Genomic DNA, 19,193 nt, shown 5'->3' on the forward strand with positions numbered 1-19,193 from the left:
AAGAGAGTTTTTCTTCTATTTCAATGGTAAATTGGATGCGTTTGTGTTGTTTGTTCTTCAGGTGGCCTAGGAATATATCTAGTGCTTGGCGGCCGTGGGGCCAAATGGCGAAAATATCGTTGATGTATCTGAGCCAAATTTTGGGCTTTAGGCATGTCGATTCTAGAGCTCGTTGCTCAAAATCTTCCATATAAAAGTTCGCTATTGGGGGGGAGAGTGGAAAGCCCATGGCGGTACCTTCTTTTTGAAAGTAAAAATTGTTTTGCCACACAAAATATCCGGAGCGGAGTACTTGGGCAAAGAGGGCCGTGATGTCGTGTGGAAATATGTTCTGTAAGAGTAGGATAGTATCATTGATTGGGACATTGGTGAAAAGGGAAGTTATGTCAAAGCTGACTAATAGATCTTGGTCGTTGAGTGTAATATTTTTAATTTTGTTTATGAATTGTTGTGTATTTTTTATGTAGGAAGGGGAATGACCAACCAATTCCTTGAGTGTGGCCGCTAATTTTTTGGCTAAGTAGTAATTCGGACTGTCAATTCCTTCCACAATAGGACGTAATGGCGTGTTTGTTTTGTGTACTTTTGGTAGGCCATAAATTCTGGGTGCGCGGGCACATACTGCGGTATTAATTTTTTGATTGTTTCTTTCGGCCACGTGTTAACTGATTTAAGTAGTTCAGTAGTTTTCTTTTTGTTACGTTGCACGGGGTTGTAATTTACCATTTGGTAGGTGTTGTGGTCCGATACCAAATGGTTCATTTTTTCAATGTAGGTTGTCCGATTTAAAACAACAGTGGCATTCCCTTTATCGGCTTTAGTGATAATAATGTCACGGTTATTTTTAAGGGATTTGAGGGCCAGTTTATCTGATTTGTTTAGGTTGCTGCTTAATTTTTTGGTTGAATTTAATAAACAGGCAGTTTCCATCTGTATTTTGTCAGCTACATTGGCGGGGAACTGTCATGTGGTTAAGTAGTAACATAACGAAACTTGAATACAGTTGTAAGTAGTCAAGTTATTTACCATATATCATAATCCTTAGGGAATAACACAGTAACAGAATCTCAGTAACAGACATGCATGTTAGTTGTTGTTTTTAGAGCAGCTGTTGCTAGGTAACTGGAATGCTAGCTAGTAAAGAGTACATTGAGATATTTGGCTCTGTTTCTCATCAACAAGCTTTTCAGTATTGAGAGGTATGTTTGAAATTGCAATTCTAATATAATTTTTAGCTCGTCATAAAGGCAATTTTGACTATCATTTTTTACAATTTTCTTCGAAAAAAGTTGTTCACACAGATAAGTATCAAATTAACTCATTATTCGCCTGGAATGGGTAGCCAGCAATATAAATTTATTAGTTGGAAAGTAACTCTTATAAAAGTCAATAAGACTAACATTTTGAAACTTATTTCTTAGTTCAGTGTTGCTTTGCAAATCAATTATTTCCATTTGAAATTCTTTTTTAATGTCTATATTAAAGGGTGATGAGAAAATATCAAAATTAGTTTCATTTTTATGTAAGTTTGAACTGAGAATGCATCTGATTTTTAAATTTATTATACCAAATACAAGATGCATAAATTAATATCAATTTAATACATTTAGAATAAATAAATAAATACCAAAGACAAATGTCCTGTATAGCTATTGTACTTAACTAAATTACGCAACAATGACTAGGTACAAGTTATGCTGACAAGAAACACATATATTGATAAATTAACATGTTATGGCATTAATTGCCATATTGTTAATCTAATAAGTTTCACACTTTACATTAATGACCTATTATACATTTCTAAATTTGAGATCTTGGCTAATCCTCATAATAATAAGTTTTCTGTAATGGAATTCATGTTTATGTACACTAAATGTTTTATGTATATAAAATATTTAAACTGTTTAGTTTAAACTCAGTTGTGTTGATATATTTTAATAAATATTCAAAATATCTGATTTCTCAGTTATTTGGGATAATACTAACAAGTATTTATTAAAAGGGACTACAGCATTAATTACAAAATAAAATACAGAAAACATATCTTTAGTATTTTTTCAATGGTTTAAAGATCATACAAAGGTACATACTTCTAGCTTCAGTTTAAATTAGCTCACTGAAATCAAAAGTGAAATACATTGTCAAATTTTCAAAATCCATATCATGTCAATACATAGCGATATGATTAAAAAGTTGCTAAGTAATAATTTCTGGAAGGCATAAAGCTACATGTGTACAGCGTAACGCTAGCGGCTGTAGCTTACCCAGAATATTATGTTGCCATGTATTGTATCCAAGTATAACAGCATCGTAAAAGCGAAGGATGAACCCAAAGGGGTGAAAAAATAAGGGCTGTGTGCAAAAAAGGGGACTGGAAAAGGAGGGCGCTCTATAGAAGAATATAAGGGGTTGAGCCTGTATCGGAAAGGCTCTCTGGTCGTAACGTTTTCCTGTTTTGGTGGTTCGAAAGTTAGCGGGCAGTTTCACGTGGGGGGGGGGGGGTGAAGTGTGTGATAAGATGTCGGACTGCAAGCATTGCAATGCTGAAGGTAAAAATTCCAGTCCTAGCAGAATCAAGCCATTGCTGAAAAGTCCCATCGAGTTGTTCCTGAAACGCAAAGATTTGAGTCCGTTTTCAGTAGAAGGAATGAAGATAGCGTAACTCCTACGTTGGCGTATGAACAGCCAATAGATGAGAAGTATCCAGACATACACTGGTGCAGAACGATGCGGAAAAAGCTCGGTAAGGTGCAATTACTCTAATTTTGTGTGAAAGTTCATTAGAAGAGAGAAGATTGTTTACGAATGTGAAATTAAGAACTGTATTCTAAAGAACTCTGTGAACAGTCTCTATTTAGAAAGTTAACCTCCTTTGAGAGTAAGAAGAATTGTTTGGAAGAGATCTTTTGTAATTTTGTATGTGATAGGATTAACTTGATGCGATAAGAATAGTAGAATTTAGTATCTCAGTAACATTAGAATGTTTGTTAGTTTTCTCTTGCGAGTAATACTACTGAAAGGTATTTAGCTTAACTTCATATCATTTGCTATTTATCCCAATATGCAGTTATAAGATTTAATTAATTTAGAAAGTGTTAACCTCTTAATTCGAGTTTTATTTAGTATTGAGCATAATTGAGTGATTATGCTCAATACTAAATCATAACTGATTATGATTCCAACTTACCACTTAAAAAATAGAACCTATTTTGGTGGGAAGGATTTAGAGAGTGAATATAATAATAGATTTAGGTCAGGACTGCAATAATCTAAATCTGTACGGCAGTTTAAGTAAGATATTTGCTGTTTTAAGGATACTTGTGACATAAGACTGAAGGATATATGCAGGTAAACACAAGAAAGATATTTAATTAACCAAATATTTTGGTCTGGAAATAGCAGACCATCCTCAGTGTATTACAAGAACAGTTTTTTTTAAAAAAAAAAATACAAGCTAGAATACTAACAATAGATCGTTAAAAATAGAACATGCCGCGTGATGTTATATCACTAAGTATGAAACGAAATATTTTGAAGTAGAGACATGATTGAAAAAAAAAAAAAATTAATGACTAATCTTGATTAGACTTTCCCAGATTTTTGATATAGATATACAGTCATTACGATTCAGGTTGGGACGATGGAGCAAGGCCTCCACGCTTTCCTTGAACAAACGTTCGAACCTATAACGGGATCTCTGTAAGAGGCAAGTCCTGGACCAAAAGATGCTGTGGTCAGTTTCAATCCCGTGTTGAGCCAATCCAGACTTTTCAGGTTTATTGTGAAGAATGGAGGATTGATGTTCTTGGATTCTGTTTTCAAGAGAACGTCCAGTCTGTCCAAAATAGGAGAGATCACAGTTGCAAGGAATTTGATAAACTCCAGGAAGAGATAAAGTTGAGCGTTTGTCTTTAGAAGAAGGAAAATGAGAAGACAATTTGTTAATAGGTGAATATGTAAGGATGAATAAGTAAGTAGATTATTAAAACACGATCTTCCTTTAGCAAACCCATGGTGTCTATTAAAAAGAATTCTACTGCTGTCCACCCAAGTTCTAAGTCTTTGTCCTCACTAGCTTCTCCAACACCTTGACCACAACTCCAGACAAGCAGATTGGCCTATAATTCAAAGCCTTTCTTATCATCCCCTTTATGAGGAGGAACAATTTTGATATTAATTTTTATACTACTTAAAACTAAGTGATGATCACTTGCAATTTCAAATCTCCTATATACTCTTATGTCCTGAACAAGCATGAAGATATCACTATCAACAATAACACAGTCAATAGGCTTTCCTTATTGTGATTTCTCTCCATTTGAACTTGTGCACACCTTTATGTTGGAGCATGGTGTTAGTCATGACTAGTCCATGCCCTGAAAAGAAATCTAGCAGTAACTAATCATTATTATTAGACTTGCCCTTTTCTATGATTATTTCCAAAACTTTTTCAATGTTCTTTATATAAGCTGCCTTCTCTAATGAGCAGAACGTTCTTCCACTACCTGAAACAGACTTCCACTCTGCTAGAAGTTTATCTTCATATTTGGTGCTGAATGCAATCGCCACACTTCATTTCTTCGATCATTATTGCCTGAATATAACATCCTGTATTTATTATTTAGTAGGATCTCACTTGTTTTAATCTTCTTTGCCTCAGTAACACCAATGTGGTACTTCTCCAGTTCTTCTACTCATTCAATTTCCTTTCTGCTGATACCCCTTATGTTGAAAGTGCCTATCTTCAATTCTTCTGAGCCATATTTGTTCCAGTAGCTAACTTTTCACTGTTTGCCTCTGTTCACTGATGAAAAAGAAAGGGACCTGGTTTAACTGGGTAATGCTCAGCAGACATGACATTTCATTGTGCCATACCATCATGTCTGTTTTTGGTTTAACACGTTCGCTGCCACGCTACTTCGGCATAGTCTGTTCCCGTATGCCAAGCAATTTCACTTCTTCAAGGTCAGTACGGTAATCTCGTTGCCGGCGGTAAGCGTCATATGAGTATACTCGTAGTTGGCTTGTGCAGATCATATACTATCTATGAGAATACACAGTTTTGATGCTAGCTCCACAAGCCAAGCATTTTCACTTCTTCAAGGTCAGTACAGTAATCTCGTTGCCAGCGGTAAGCATCATACGAGTATACTCGTAGCTGACTTGTGTAGCTGGTTTACCAACTACGAGTATACCCGTAGTGGGCAGCGAACGTGTTAAGCCAATACAGATGCAATTTGGTTGGATAAGTCCTAATTTGCCAGCCCATCCTCAACTGTTCTGTACCCAATGGATACCTACCAATGGAGCACACCACTTGAAGATGAGAATGAACATTAGATCAAAAGCCTCAGTCAGTTCTCACATTTCTTAAAGGCGAAGTGGACGTCTTCTCCCAGTTATCTCACTTTGGCCCTTGCTCACAAACACAAGCTCTCGACGTAATGCCTAACCACCAATGAAACATACAAAATAAAACAAAGATAATACATAAATAGAAAATAAAATTACTTAAATTGGCATTTCCTCATGACATTCTGCCAACTATAGAGACAAACCATATAATGTTTTTACTTCTCATTAAATTTAGAATGCATTACAATTGTAAATATGCTATACATGTTTACCCAAAAAACTGTTCTCAGCTGTCACTACAAAATAAAATATTATTTAAATTTTTTTATATGTAAAAGCATGTATGATATGCATCGATGAGTCTTTGGACTCCTAGGAAGTGTCATGCAATAATAATAATAATGATGCTATTCTGCAAAGAATCTGTACATCATAAAGAGAAATTCCTTTGCAATTTGTAGAAACTGGTACGTGAAGGTTCTACTCTAATAACATGGAATCTGACCTGTCCAAAAGTTTTGCATTAAGCAGAACTTTTTGTAACCACAGCATATATCACCACATTTAAGCCTTTCAGGTGACACATCTATCCCAGCTGCCTTCATGATTCTGAAGATGATGTCATCTCCATAGTATCATCCATCCATTCTAAAGTATCATCCATCTTGATTAATTCATCCTTGTTGTTATATCGACAATTCTATATGATTTATGCTTAATTTGGTGTTTACTTAAATCTATCCTTTCTTACCTAAAACCTTATACAATCAAAATCCTACCAGCTTCTCTATTGTTATATATTTACCTTTCGTTATTTATTCTTTCTTCTCTTACTTTAATCTTATTCTTATATCTAGGATTGTTTCCTCTTCGGATACTGGCAAATTTATATTTTGCTGTGCCAGCCAGTATCCTATAGCAGAAAAGATCCTTGTTCAGGGAGACAATACTAGAGGCTGAAGATTACTTACACAATATCTTACTTAATGATTAACCAATATTTTGGTCTGGAAATAGCAGACCATCCTCAGTGGTATTACAAGAACAGTTTTTTTTAAAAAAAATAAAAGCTAGAATACTAACAATAGATTGTTAAAAATAGAACATGCCACACGATGTTATATCACTAACTATGAAACGGAATATTTTGAAGTAGAGACATGATTGGGGAAAAAAAAAAAAAAAAAGAGTAATCTTGATTAGACTGTCCTATTTTTAACGAGCTATTGTTAGTATTCTAGCTTTTATTATTTTTTTAAAAAACTGTTCTTGTAATACCACTGAGTATGGTCTGCTATTTCCAGACCAAAATATTTGGTTAATCATTAAGTAAGATATTGTGTAAGTAATCTTCAGCCTCTAGTATTGTCTCCCTGAACAAGGATCTTTTCTGCTATAGGATACTGGCTGGCGCAGCAAAATATAAATTTGCCAGTATCCGAAGAGGAAACAATCCTAGATATAAGAATAAGATTAAAGTAAGAGAAGAAAGAATAAATAACGAAAGGTAAATATATAACAATAGAGAAGCTGGTAGGATTTTGATTGTATAAGGTTTTAGGTAAGAAAGGATAGATTTAAGTAAACACCAAATTAAGCATAAATAATATAGAATTGTCGATATAACAACAAGGATGAATTAATCAAGATGGATGATACTTTAGAATGGATGGATCATACTATGGAGATGACATCATCTTCAGAATCATGAAGGCAGCTGGGATAGATGTGTCACCTGAAAGGCTTAAATGTGGTGATATATGCTGTGGTTACAAAAAGTTCTGCTTAATGCAAAACTTTTGGACAAGTCAGATTCCATGTTATTAGAGTAGAACCTTCACGTACCAGTTTCTACAAATTGCAAAGGAATTTCTCTTTATGATGTACAGATTCTTTGCAGAATAGCATTATTATTATTATTATTGCATGACACTTCCTAGGAGTCCAAAGACTCATCGATGCATATCATACATGGTTTTACATATAAAAAAATTTAAATAATATTTTATTTTGTAGTGACAGCTGAGAACAGTTTTTTGGGTAAACATGTATAGCATATTTACAATTGTAATGCATTCTAAATTTAATGAGAAGTAAAAACATTATATGGTTTGTCTCTATAGTTGGCAAAATGTCATGAGGAAATGCCAATTTAAGTAATTTTATTTTCTATTTATGTATTATCTTTGTTTTATTTTGTATGTTTCATTGGTGGTTAGGCATTATGTCGAGAGCTTGTGTTTGTGAGCAAGGGCCAAAGTGAGATAACTGGGAGAAGACGTCCACTTAGCCTTTAAGAAATGTGAGAACTGACTGAGGCTTTTGATCTAATGTTCATTCTCATCTTCAAGTGGTGTGCTCCATTGGTAGGTATCCATTGGGTACAGAACAGTTGAGGATGGGCTGGCAAATTAGGACTTATCCAACCAAATTGCATCTGTATTGGCTTAACACGTTCGCTGCCCACTACGGGTATACTCGTAGTTGGTAAACCAGCTACACAAGCCAGCTACGAGTATACTCGTATGACGCTTACCGCCGGCAACGAGATTACTGTACTGACCTTGAAGAAGTGAAAATGCTTGGCTTGTGGAGCTAGCACCAAAACTGTGTATTCTCATAGATAGTATATGCTCTGCACAAGCCAACTACGAGTATACTCGTATGACGCTTACCGCCGGCAACGAGATTACCGTACTGACCTTGAAGAAGTGAAATTGCTTGGCACACAGGAACAGACTATGTCGAAGTAGCGTGGCAGCGAACGTGTTAAACCAAAAACAGACATGATGGTATGGCACAATGAAATGTCATGTCTGCTGAGCATTACCCAGTTAAACCAGGTCCCTTTCTTTTTCATCAGTGAACAGAGGCAAACAGTGAAAAGTTAGCTACTGGATCAAATATTTGAGATCTTGGCTAATCCTCATAATAATAAGTTTTCTGTAATGGAATTCATGTTTATGTATACTAAATGTTTTATGTATATAAAATGTTTAAACTGTTTAGTTTAAACTCAGTTGTGTTTAAACTATAGAATTGACGATAGGCACTTTCGACATAAGGGGTATCAGCAGAAAGGAAATTGAATCAGTAGAAGAACTGGAGAAGTACCACATTGGTGTTACTGAGGCAAAGAAGACTAAAACAAGTGAGATCCTACTAAATAATAAATACAGGATGTTATATTCAGGCAATAATGATCGAAGAAAGGAAGTGTGGCGATTGCATTCAGCACCAAATATGAAGATAAACTTCTAGCAGAGTGGAAGTCAGTTTCAGGTAGTGGAAGAACATTTTGCTCATTAGAGAAGGCAGCTCATATAAAGAACATTGAAAAAGTTTTGGAAATAATCATAGAAAAGGGCAAGACTAATAATAATGATTAGTTACTGCTAGATTTCTTTTCAGGGCATGGACTAGTCATGACTAACACCATGCTCCAACATAAAGGTGTGCACAAGTTCAAATGGAGAGAAATCACAATAAGGAAAGCCTATTGACTGTGTTATTGTTGATAGTGATATCTTCATGCTTGTTCGGGACATAAGAGTATACAGGAGATTTGAAATTGCAAGTGATCATCACTTAGTTTTAAGTAGTATAAAAATTAATATCAAAATTGTTCCTCCTCATAAAGGGGATGATAAGAAAGGCTTTGAATTATAAGCCAATCTGCTTGTCTGGAGTTGTGGTCAAGGTGTTGGAGAAGCTAGTGAGGACAAAGACTTAGAACTTGTTTGGACAGCAGTAGAATTCTCTTTAATAGACACCATGGGTTTGCTAAAGGAAGATCGTGTTTTAATAATCTACTTACTTATAACAAGGTGACGAATACATTGGTATTTGTCGCCTTGTTATTCGTCAGTCGTATATGTAGATTTTGCAAAGGCTTTTGATAGATTGCCACATGACAAACTAGTAGTTAAATTGGAACAGATGGAGTTGGATAGTAGATTAGTGCGTTGGATTGGAGATTGGCTGTCTGATAGGTATCAGCAGGTTGTGTATGGGGGAGTCATATCCTAGAAAAGGAAAGTCATTTGTGGTGTGTCCTGGGGGTTTGTTTTGGCCAGTTTGTATGTAAATTAAACAAAATAAATTAAAAATATAATGAAGGGCTTAAGTGGTGATATACAGTTATTTGTAGATGATTCAAAGTTGGGGACAGTTATGAGAAATAGAGCAGATGTTGTGGCTTTTCAAGAGGATCTAAATAGATATCTGAGTGAGAGTGTGTGTGTGTGGGGGGGGGGAGATGTCATTTTAATGTTGCAACATGTAAGGTTTTAAAATTTGGGAAGCAAAGATGGGATGCAGAGTATAGAATTGGTGGGGATATTTTAGAGGAGGTAGAGGAGATGAAAGATTTGGAGGTTATGGTGGATAAGGACTTGAAATTTCATGGACATTTTGCTAAAATTGTGAAGACAACACAGCAGATTATGGGAATGATGAGAGAACACTGACATGTAGAAGTAAGGATATTTGATTCCATTGTGCAAGGTTTTGATCAGGCTGCATATGGATTACTGTGTACAGATTTGGCTGCCATGTTTTCAAATGGGTGATGAAATGTTGGAGGGGGGGGTCTAGAGATGATTGACTAAGATGGTTTCTGGTCTCTAGAATGCAAATTGCAGAACCTGGTGGATAGAAGGAAGAGAGAAGACACGATCGAGACATATAAGTTGGTAACGGGTAATTACCAGATTTTTGTGGATGAGATATTTCATAGAATATCTGGAGATGGAGAGAACAAGAGGCTATCCCTAGAATCTGTATAAGGTGGGTGTGAGAAAGGGACTGAGGAATAGATTTTTTGTATGGAGAGTGGTGGGTGATTGGAATGCATTGCCTGAAAACGTAGTGAATGCAGGGACAGTAAATGCATTTGTCAAGGTACAATGACCTGTGCATTTGAGAGTGAGAACTTCGATAATGAGTCTTTCGACTTCATGGAAGTCTGTTGATAATAATATTGAAAATAATAATATATAAGAAAATTTTAGAAAGAATCAAATTCAAGAATGAATCAGAATTCATTCTTAGATGAATTGTAAATACGCAACTATCCTATCCTGTCAGTTGTCTTCTCCCTCCAGGAGATCGACTACCATGTGTCTCCACAATGTCCTATTCTGCACCTCTCTGTTGCATTCCTCATATGAGGGAGAAGTCCAGTCTTATATTTTTCATCCACTCCAGTCTTTGTCTTCCTCTCCTTCTTTTTCCCTCGACAGTTCCTTCGAGAAGTGTCCTTTTTATTATTATTATTATTATTATTGTTATTATTATTGTTCCGGGAAACTCCAAGGAGTCGACAGACTCATCGAGGGAGGCCCTAACATCATGTCTGGAACAACTATTCAACATTCACACAGTATCTATCATATCTTGCCTTGAACTCATTCACTGTCGTAGCACCCACAACAGACTCTGGAAGCTTATTCCACTCATTCACCACTCTCCAAGTAAAAAACCTAGCTCTAACACCCTTGTCAACCACACTCTTGCCCAGCTTCCATGCATGGCCCCTAGTCCTCCCACCACCAGTCATATTTTCAAAAATATCTTCTGGATCAATCTTATAAAATCCCTTCAGTAATTTGAATGTCGCAATCATATCACCCTTCCTTCGCCTATCGTCCAATTTCTGCAACCCACAAATCCTCAACCTATTCTCATAAGGTTCATTCCACAGACCTGCTATCATCTTGGTCACTCGTCTCTGGACCCTCTCCACTTCCTCCCCATCACGAAGAAACCCTGGTGCCCATAACTGGGCACAGAAGTCCAGATGGGGGGTCTTATCCTTTTTTTGGTGTCCTTTGTAAGCAGTTATGTCTGAAAATATGTCCAAAATAGCTGACTTTTTTCTTTTTAATTTCATTTATCAGGCTTCTGTTTATACTTGCATCTCTAGTACCTCTACGTTTGTCTTTCCACGATATCCTCATAATTCTTCACAGCATCCACATTTCAAAGGCCTCCGGTTTTTTCACACTCAGATTAGAGAGTGTCCATGTCTCTACTCTGTATAATAATGTGGACCGTATGTAACATTTGAAGATTCTTAGTCTTGTTTTCAGATTTAATTCTCTAGATATCAGTAGATTTTTCATATTGTTTGAAAGTTGACCTTGCGATTTCATTCCTTTTTCTAATTTCATCTTCTGTCTTGCCATTCTCTGTGATCAAGTGTCCGAGGTATATGTATGTTTGCACCTGTTCTAATTTATTTCCTTTTATATTGATGCATATTTTTGGTATTTTCTTTTATCTTGAATTTATCATGATTTTTGTCTTTTTAAAGTTGAAACTGAGGCCATACTGTTTGCTGTACTTGAGGGTTTCATCTGTAAGAATCTTGAGATCATATTTGTTTTCAGCTAGAAGAACTGTTATCTGTCTATCTTAGGTTATTAATGTTTCTGTCCCCTACAGTGATTCCTTTGAGGTTACTAATTTTATTAAATATTTCTTCTCTATGCAGGAGAATTGGAGACTAGACACAGTCTTGTCTCACACCTTTCTGAATTGGGAATTCTTCTGAGGTCTCTCTATTTATTTTCAAAGATGCGGTCTGTTTCCAGCAAAGATTAGTTATTAGCCTAATGTTTTTTCCATCCATGCCTATTTTTGAAAGGATTTCGATTAATTGTTCATGCTGAACATTGTCGAATGCTCAGCATTTGACAATGTTCAGTTTTTGTAATCTATGAAGCAGAGGTACACATCTTTTTGTTTTTCTAGATATCTTTTTTTTATGATTGTTCTGACGAAAATACCTTCTTTTGTATCTACATTTTCCGTGAAGCCACTTTGTGTATCATTTATTTCTATGTTTATTTTTCTTTTATTTCTTTCAAGAATAACATAAGAGGACTGATGAGGCTAATTGTCCTGGACTCTTCACACATCTTGTAGCTTTTTTTTTTTTTTTTTTTTTTTAGGAATTGTACGAAAATTCAGTGATTAATACCTTTGGGTAGAAATCTAGCCTTGTATATCTTATTGCATAATTTTGTTAGGAATTTCAGTCCTCCTTCATTTAGAGCCCTCAACCATTCTGCCAAGATATTATCTATTCCTGCAGCTTTATGTGGTTTTAGTTTTCTGACGGTGTGTTCAACTTCACAAAGTAAAATGGATGGTCCCTTCTAGATCTGTCTGTTAGGAAATATTATTTCTTTGTTGCTCGTATAACTTCCTTGTGTATTCAGTTCATCTTTCCATGATTTCTTTTTTTTATCCATTAGAATATGGTCTCTTCAGTCTCTAATAACACTTGCATGATTAACTGTATTTGTCATTTCTCCAATCTTTTCATGCATTTCTCTACTTCTATGTTTTCTATATCTCTACGTTTATTCTTAATCCATTCCTCTTTGGCTTTCCTACGTTCTTTTTTTTTTTTATTTCTTTATTCATGCTTTTATATTTAGGTTTGTTCTTTAACTTTTTTCTTTTTTTTTTTTTTGTTCTGTCAACTTTAATATTTTTCATTTATCCAAGGTTTATTCTTTTCCTTTTAAATAAAGTTGTTGATGATATTCTTGAATGTTTGCCAGTTCATGTTAATTTCATCAATTGGTGTTCTATTTTCTGTGTGAGTTGTGTTGTCAGACTTATTAAGGGATTTTGTGAATTCTTTTATAAAGCAGTCCTTTACTTCTCGGTTGTTAAGTGTAATCTGAATTATAAGTTTCTCTTATGAATAGTTGGCTTGGTATTTTAATTTTTATTTTGATTTTTTCAATCACTGGGTTGTGGTCTGATCCTATGTCTGCCCCAGGATATGTTTTTGTTTGTGTTATTGCATTTCGGAATCTTTTGCTTATTATTATATAGTCAGTTTGGTTTCTATAGATGTCCCCCAGAGCTTTTTCCATGTATATAGTCTTCTGGGAGGATGTTTAAATAATGTGTTTGCAGTTATTAGGTCATTGGTTTCACAGAATTGAATCAGTCTTTCACTTCTTTCATTTCTGATTCCAAGCCCTTGGTTTCCCATGCAAAATGAGATTTTTTTCTGAACCCACTTTTGAATTTAGGTCGTCCATCATTATAATAATATCATCTGACTTAGCACTAGAGATTGCCGTTTGGATGTTCTTCATAAAATTGTTCCAACTCTTCATCTGGGTGGTCTTGGGTTGATGCATATGCTTGGATAATATACAAGTTGAATGGTTGTGCAGTTATTTTGACTGTAATGACTGTCATTTATGGGCTAATATCCATCTAGAGATTTTGCAATTCTATTATTTAGGACTAGAACTACTCCGTTAAGCTGTAAGTCACTGCCATAGTAGATTATAGTGTGATTTTTTTTTTCTTATTATGCCTGTATCTGTCCACCTCACTTCACTGATTATCTGCAATATCAGCCTTCATCACTTCTAATTCCTGGATTAAGTTGTCTAATTTGCCTGCCTCATAGAGTGTCCTTACATTCCATGTTACTATTTTTCAAGAGATTGTTCCTGGTTTTCAGACAAGGGACATCTGAGAAATATCCTTCCCATTTGGGATATCATCTTCATACACTACCTTACTAGTTCTTGTCTTACAATTCCCGTTTCAAGCTCTTTTTTCCTGTAGCTATAAAAGCTGATGGTTGCAGAGGTCTCAACCACATCTCTAACTTCATATTGTGACATGGTGTGTTTCATGGTTGACCATGGATAAATACGTGGTGAGGCTCCAATCTCTTCCACCACGGCTGGCCACACGTCCCTTAGATATCAGGAGTGTGCCCTCGATGTGCCGCACATCTTGCTGTCATGCCCTTGATGCCATTGATCAGTCAATGCTGATTCTTCTGCCATCTTGACCATTCCAGACTTAGTGCACATAAAGGTTGACATTTCCTATTTACAACATTCTATATTGCTGATACTCTCACTTAGTTTAGCCTGCCAGCCAAGGCAGGTTACCGAGGTGTAGCCACTGGTGTGCACTACCAACTTCTTGGAGCCGTAAGTGAGAGTTGTGTGTATTCAAGAACCAGAGCCCAATATCCTGACCTTGAGATCAGCAGCTGACATTGATACTAGGGTAATACCTCTCCATACACCCCATTCAACTATACAAACATTATTAAAGAAAAAATGAAACAGTTTGAAAAGACACAATGGAGTCTCTAGGTAGTAAATTTGCATCATTCCAAAGGATCTTGTGGCTAGTATTAGCAATCTTAAGTTCTGCTAGACCCAATTTGTTCCATTTCTTGGAGGTAATATGGGATTGATGTTCAGAAAGACACGTATGCCTTTCTGAAACAGATTGGGTTTGCCCAAAGTAAAATAACTTGCAGTTGCATGGGACTGAATAGACTCCAGGTAGCAGTAGAAATGGAATTTTTTATCTTTTGAAGATGATATCATCATACATATCAAGGATTTAATATGACTTCTAAGGCCGGAACAGACCTAGCATGGCCTGTTCTGGCCTTAGACGTCATCGTTGAATCGTTTAAGAGGACGTCCTGGTTTTCTTTTTCCTAATGGCTTGTACTAAGATGATATCAAAGAGCTAATTGAATTTATATGCTGGAAAGTTGTGGTAATATTAAACATTTTTAAGGTGTAAGAAATGCACTCTGAAATTTATGAGTCCTCTCTTCTAATATAGTGTGTCCCAAAATTCATGCAAGAAGTAATTTTGATAGAAAACACAGGTTTTTAATTAAAAATTGTAATTTCTTATTGATTCATAAAGTATACAGTATAGGGTTATGCATGGAATAGCATATCGGGTAAATGGCCTCCATGGCTTTACTGGCACATAAGCACTCTTTTGTCGAAATTTTCCATGACCGTTTTGCATAAGTGTAGCTGAATTTCGTTGATACAGCGCTCAATTTCATCCTTGAAGGCATGGGTGGTCGTGGGCTTGTTGGCATAAACCTTAGACTTCAAAAAACCCCAAAGAAAAAAGTTCAACGGCGTTAAGTCCCATGATCTGGGCTGCCAATTCTGATCACCAAAACGGGAAATTACATGACCAGGAAATGACTCATGCAGTAATTGAATTGTTTCTCGGGCTGTATGGCATGTGGCACCGTCTTGTTGAAACTACATGTCGTTCACATCCATATCTTGCAATTTAGGCACAAAAAAACTCGATTATCATGTTGCGATAGCGAGCACCATTAACTGTTATTGCCTTACCAGCCGCATTTTCGAAGAAGAATGGACCAATGATGCCTCCAGCCCAAAATCCGCACCAAACAGTGACACGTTGTGGATGCATTTGTTTCTCAACAATCACTCGTGGATTTTCTTGAACCCCAAATGCGACAATTTTGTCGATTAATGAAGCCATCAAGATGAAAATGAGCCTCATCGCTGAAGATGATTTTGTCGAAAAATAAGCATCCACTTGTTGTCATTCCATAATCCATTCAGCGAGCTCTCTTCGCTGTGTGTGGTCAGTAGGCTTCAGTTCTTGAGTCAATTGAACTTTGTAAGCATAAAGATGCAAATCATTCGTGAGAGCTGTAGAGAGCTTCTCGAAATGCCCAATTCAAGACCACGGTGCCGAATTGATGTTCCTGGACTCTCAGCAACACTCTCACAAACTGCTTCGATGTTTTCTTGAACGACTTGTTGAAGGACGGCCAGAGTGTATAAGATCACTAATTGATCCAGTTTGCTTGAATTTTTTAATTAATCTTTTCACAGTTGATGAAGTTAAATCACTATTCCGACCATATTTTGTACGAAAATTGCGAACTGTAGCTGCCAAATCTTCATTATTTTTAAAATATTGCTCAACAATGAAAGTGCGTTGTTCTTTCGTGTAACGCTCCATTTTTAATAACCCTGAACTGTCAGCTGTCACGCTGTCTTTTTTTTCTTGTTGGCAACACTTTATCGCACAAATGGCGCTAAATTTAAATCTTGCGTGAATTTTGGGACACCCTTTAGAAGGTGGAGAAAAAGGGTTCATAATCTTCTCTACTGTTTTGGAGTTGTAACCATTGAGAATGGCAGTTTCTTTAATTCTAGAAATTTCTTCTTGAAGTAGACAAAAAAGAGATAATATGAGCTCTGGAAAGAAGGCATTTCATAGTGCCATATTTCTGTGAGGGATGGCGATCTAAAATCTAATAAGTGCACTCACCCAACAAAGGAAAGTTTGCAAAAAATAAATGTTGATAAGGAACCATCCAATTCTCTTTTTATTTGGGCGATGTATTTCTACATCTCCCAGATCTCGACCTTAACGTCAAAAATATGGTAAATTATAATTATGAATGATACTGTTTAATTACATAAGTTTTTATTACATGTACAGATGTTTAATTTTTTTTTTTTGTAAATCACACACATGCACACTTCATTTGGTCCTAATAGTATCTTAGCTGTCTCGTGACTGCATGTAAGGATCGATTCTATTCTCCATATGCCTTTATTGTTATTTAATTTTTTAATTTCCAACTGTTTTACACTGACAGCAATTCACGATATGTTAATTGAAATATTTGTAGTTAATTATCTTAATTATATCATTCTTTAACTGTGTATGTGTAACTTATACAGAATGAATAATGCACAGTTATCACTGAATAAACATAACAGCCGGCCTGGTTGGCCGAGTGGTTAATGTATCCACTTGTCAACCAAAAGGCTGTGAGTTCGAATCCCGCTGTGGGCATGGATGTTTGTGGATTGTCTGTGAAAATACTAGTGGTGATGGTCGGCAGAAGATGCTGTTGGTGTAGATGATGAAGGTAGTTGCGGTTCATTATAGTTGGCGAATTAAGTGGTGGAGATGGAGAGGTAGAGTAAGTGTCCTCTCTTGATGAGTCTTTGGACTCCCTGAAGGTATCACATAATAATAATAATAAGATGTGACAATATCAGAGTGCTGACAAGTTTTAGACTAATTTGGGGGAAATTTGTTGATAATAATAATGTAAACTTAATCATGTAGTACTGTCATAGTATCCTGTACACACATAACTTTAAGATACATATTGGGAAATCAATGACGATGAAAAGTTTGGGTAAATAGTTATTATTAAGTCTTATTATTTGAATAGATAGCATCTCTTCTTTCAGTCTATTGGCTTGTGTTCAATTCTCGTTTGTGGATATTTATGTCTTTAGGTGATAGGTGATCTTGAATATTGCTATTCCCATAGGGGGGAATAGACTGATTAGTCACTTTTTTTGGTGACAGACTTGTATTACAGACCATGTGTGATCTCTGGAGTAAGTTTTTCCAGGTTATTTAATACTAACCCCCCCCTCCCCTCACACACATATTTGCACTATAGTTTGTTTATAAACTTTTCTCATTGGAATTATCATCATTAAAAAAAGTTTGTTAGATACTTTATAGGCTGTAGTATTTAATTCAAGCTCACTATGAAATACTCATTGATTCCCAGATGGCAGGGATAACTCATAGTGAGCATAAGTAATTGGTTGACGTATATTTTCTGTTAATTATCATTACTGTAATTATAAAGGATGTGTTTTTCTTATCTGATACTTACCTTTTCAGCATGTGACTGTAACAGAGATGGTTCCTCCACACTTCAGTGTAAAAGAGAAGATGGATCCTGTGTATGCCTTAAAGGTGTTGCTGGTGAACAGTGTGATCGTTGTGCAAGAGGGTACACTGGGCAATCTCCTTACTGTGATCCTTGCGGAGAGTGTTTTGATAACTGGGATCGTATACTTCAGGAGTTGAAAGGTAACGAAAAAATGATCTTCTTGTTTACAAACCGTATTTTTTTAAAAAATTAATGGATTATCATGATTAACTATAATGATTTAATTAGTCATATTCTTAAATAAAATTTAAATACCTGATCTCATTTATTAATCACTATAATTGCACAATTTTGAATTATTTTTATTTTTATTTCTAAGTATTTTGAATTCTCTTAAATTTAAAGATCTGGTTGCAAGCATAAATTTGTTACTCTTACACACTATACCTCCTGTTCAGAAGTATTCTAAGATAGATTTCACATATGCTAAACGATCCGTGTGTAGAGGCTTAAGTGCTGTGAGGACATCATGTTGGAGGCTTAATGGATTGTATATAGCACTCAGAAAGGATTAAAACAGAATTTAATACTTCCTATATTCCGTCTCAGTCAATGAGACATCTTCAGGGATTACAAAAAACTAATGTAACATGTATACAAATAACACTCAATACTAAGCGCAAGTGGTGACGTCGGTGACACTAAAGTCCTATGTAGGTGAAGCACCCTCTAAGGGTGGTTGTAAGTGGCCTGGAATGTAAAGTGGGACCTCTGGTGATAAGTGTTTCCCAAATCTTAGGAAGCTTAATGCAACCATATTTATTAAGATTTGGTTGATTCCTGAGAGTTGCTGCTGATTCTAAGAATAGTGTCTTGAATTTGCTGTGGTGGAGCATGGTGGTTTTTTCCATGAGATCCTGTGGGATGTATCCAAGACATGGTTAGTCAGGCCTGACTGACCATAGTCATGATTACAGATGTATGACTTATGTTCCTCCAGGCGGATGGTTGCTGATCTGCCTTTCTGTCCAAATTATGCCACTTTACAGGAACAGGGTACTTTATAAACTCCAGGCGCTGATAGAGGAGGGAGCTGATCTTTTGTAGATCATCTCCCTCCGGTCTGGCATCATAGATCTCTTTTCCTTTGCCATCAATTCTGGTTATTTTTCTAGGAAGAACAAAATCTACAAGCAGATAGAGGGAACCACCATGGGTTTCTCCCCTCTCTCTCTCTCTCACCCCTCTTACCAATTTTTATATGGAAGATTTTGAAAAACGAGCCATAGACTCAGCCATCTCAAACCTTCTATCTGGCTAA

General features: G+C 35.9%; 1 protein-coding gene across 1 annotated transcript in view; it reads left to right on the forward strand.

The window, feature by feature from the left end:
* LanB1 (laminin subunit beta-1) overlaps positions 1 to 19,193 on the forward strand; it is a 754,433-nt gene that overhangs the window by 509,302 nt on the left and 225,938 nt on the right. The window contains exon 23 of the mRNA XM_090400882.1: positions 17,881 to 18,072. Coding sequence (XP_090257008.1) covers positions 17,881 to 18,072 — 192 coding nt within the window. The remainder of the gene's footprint in view (positions 1 to 17,880; positions 18,073 to 19,193) is intronic.

Source organism: Typopeltis vanoorti, chromosome 11 (genome assembly GCF_054136105.1).
Source record: "Typopeltis vanoorti isolate ZY-2024b chromosome 11, IOZ_Tvanoo_1.0, whole genome shotgun sequence".
In the NCBI taxonomy this organism is placed as follows: Eukaryota; Metazoa; Arthropoda; class Arachnida; order Uropygi; family Thelyphonidae; genus Typopeltis; species Typopeltis vanoorti.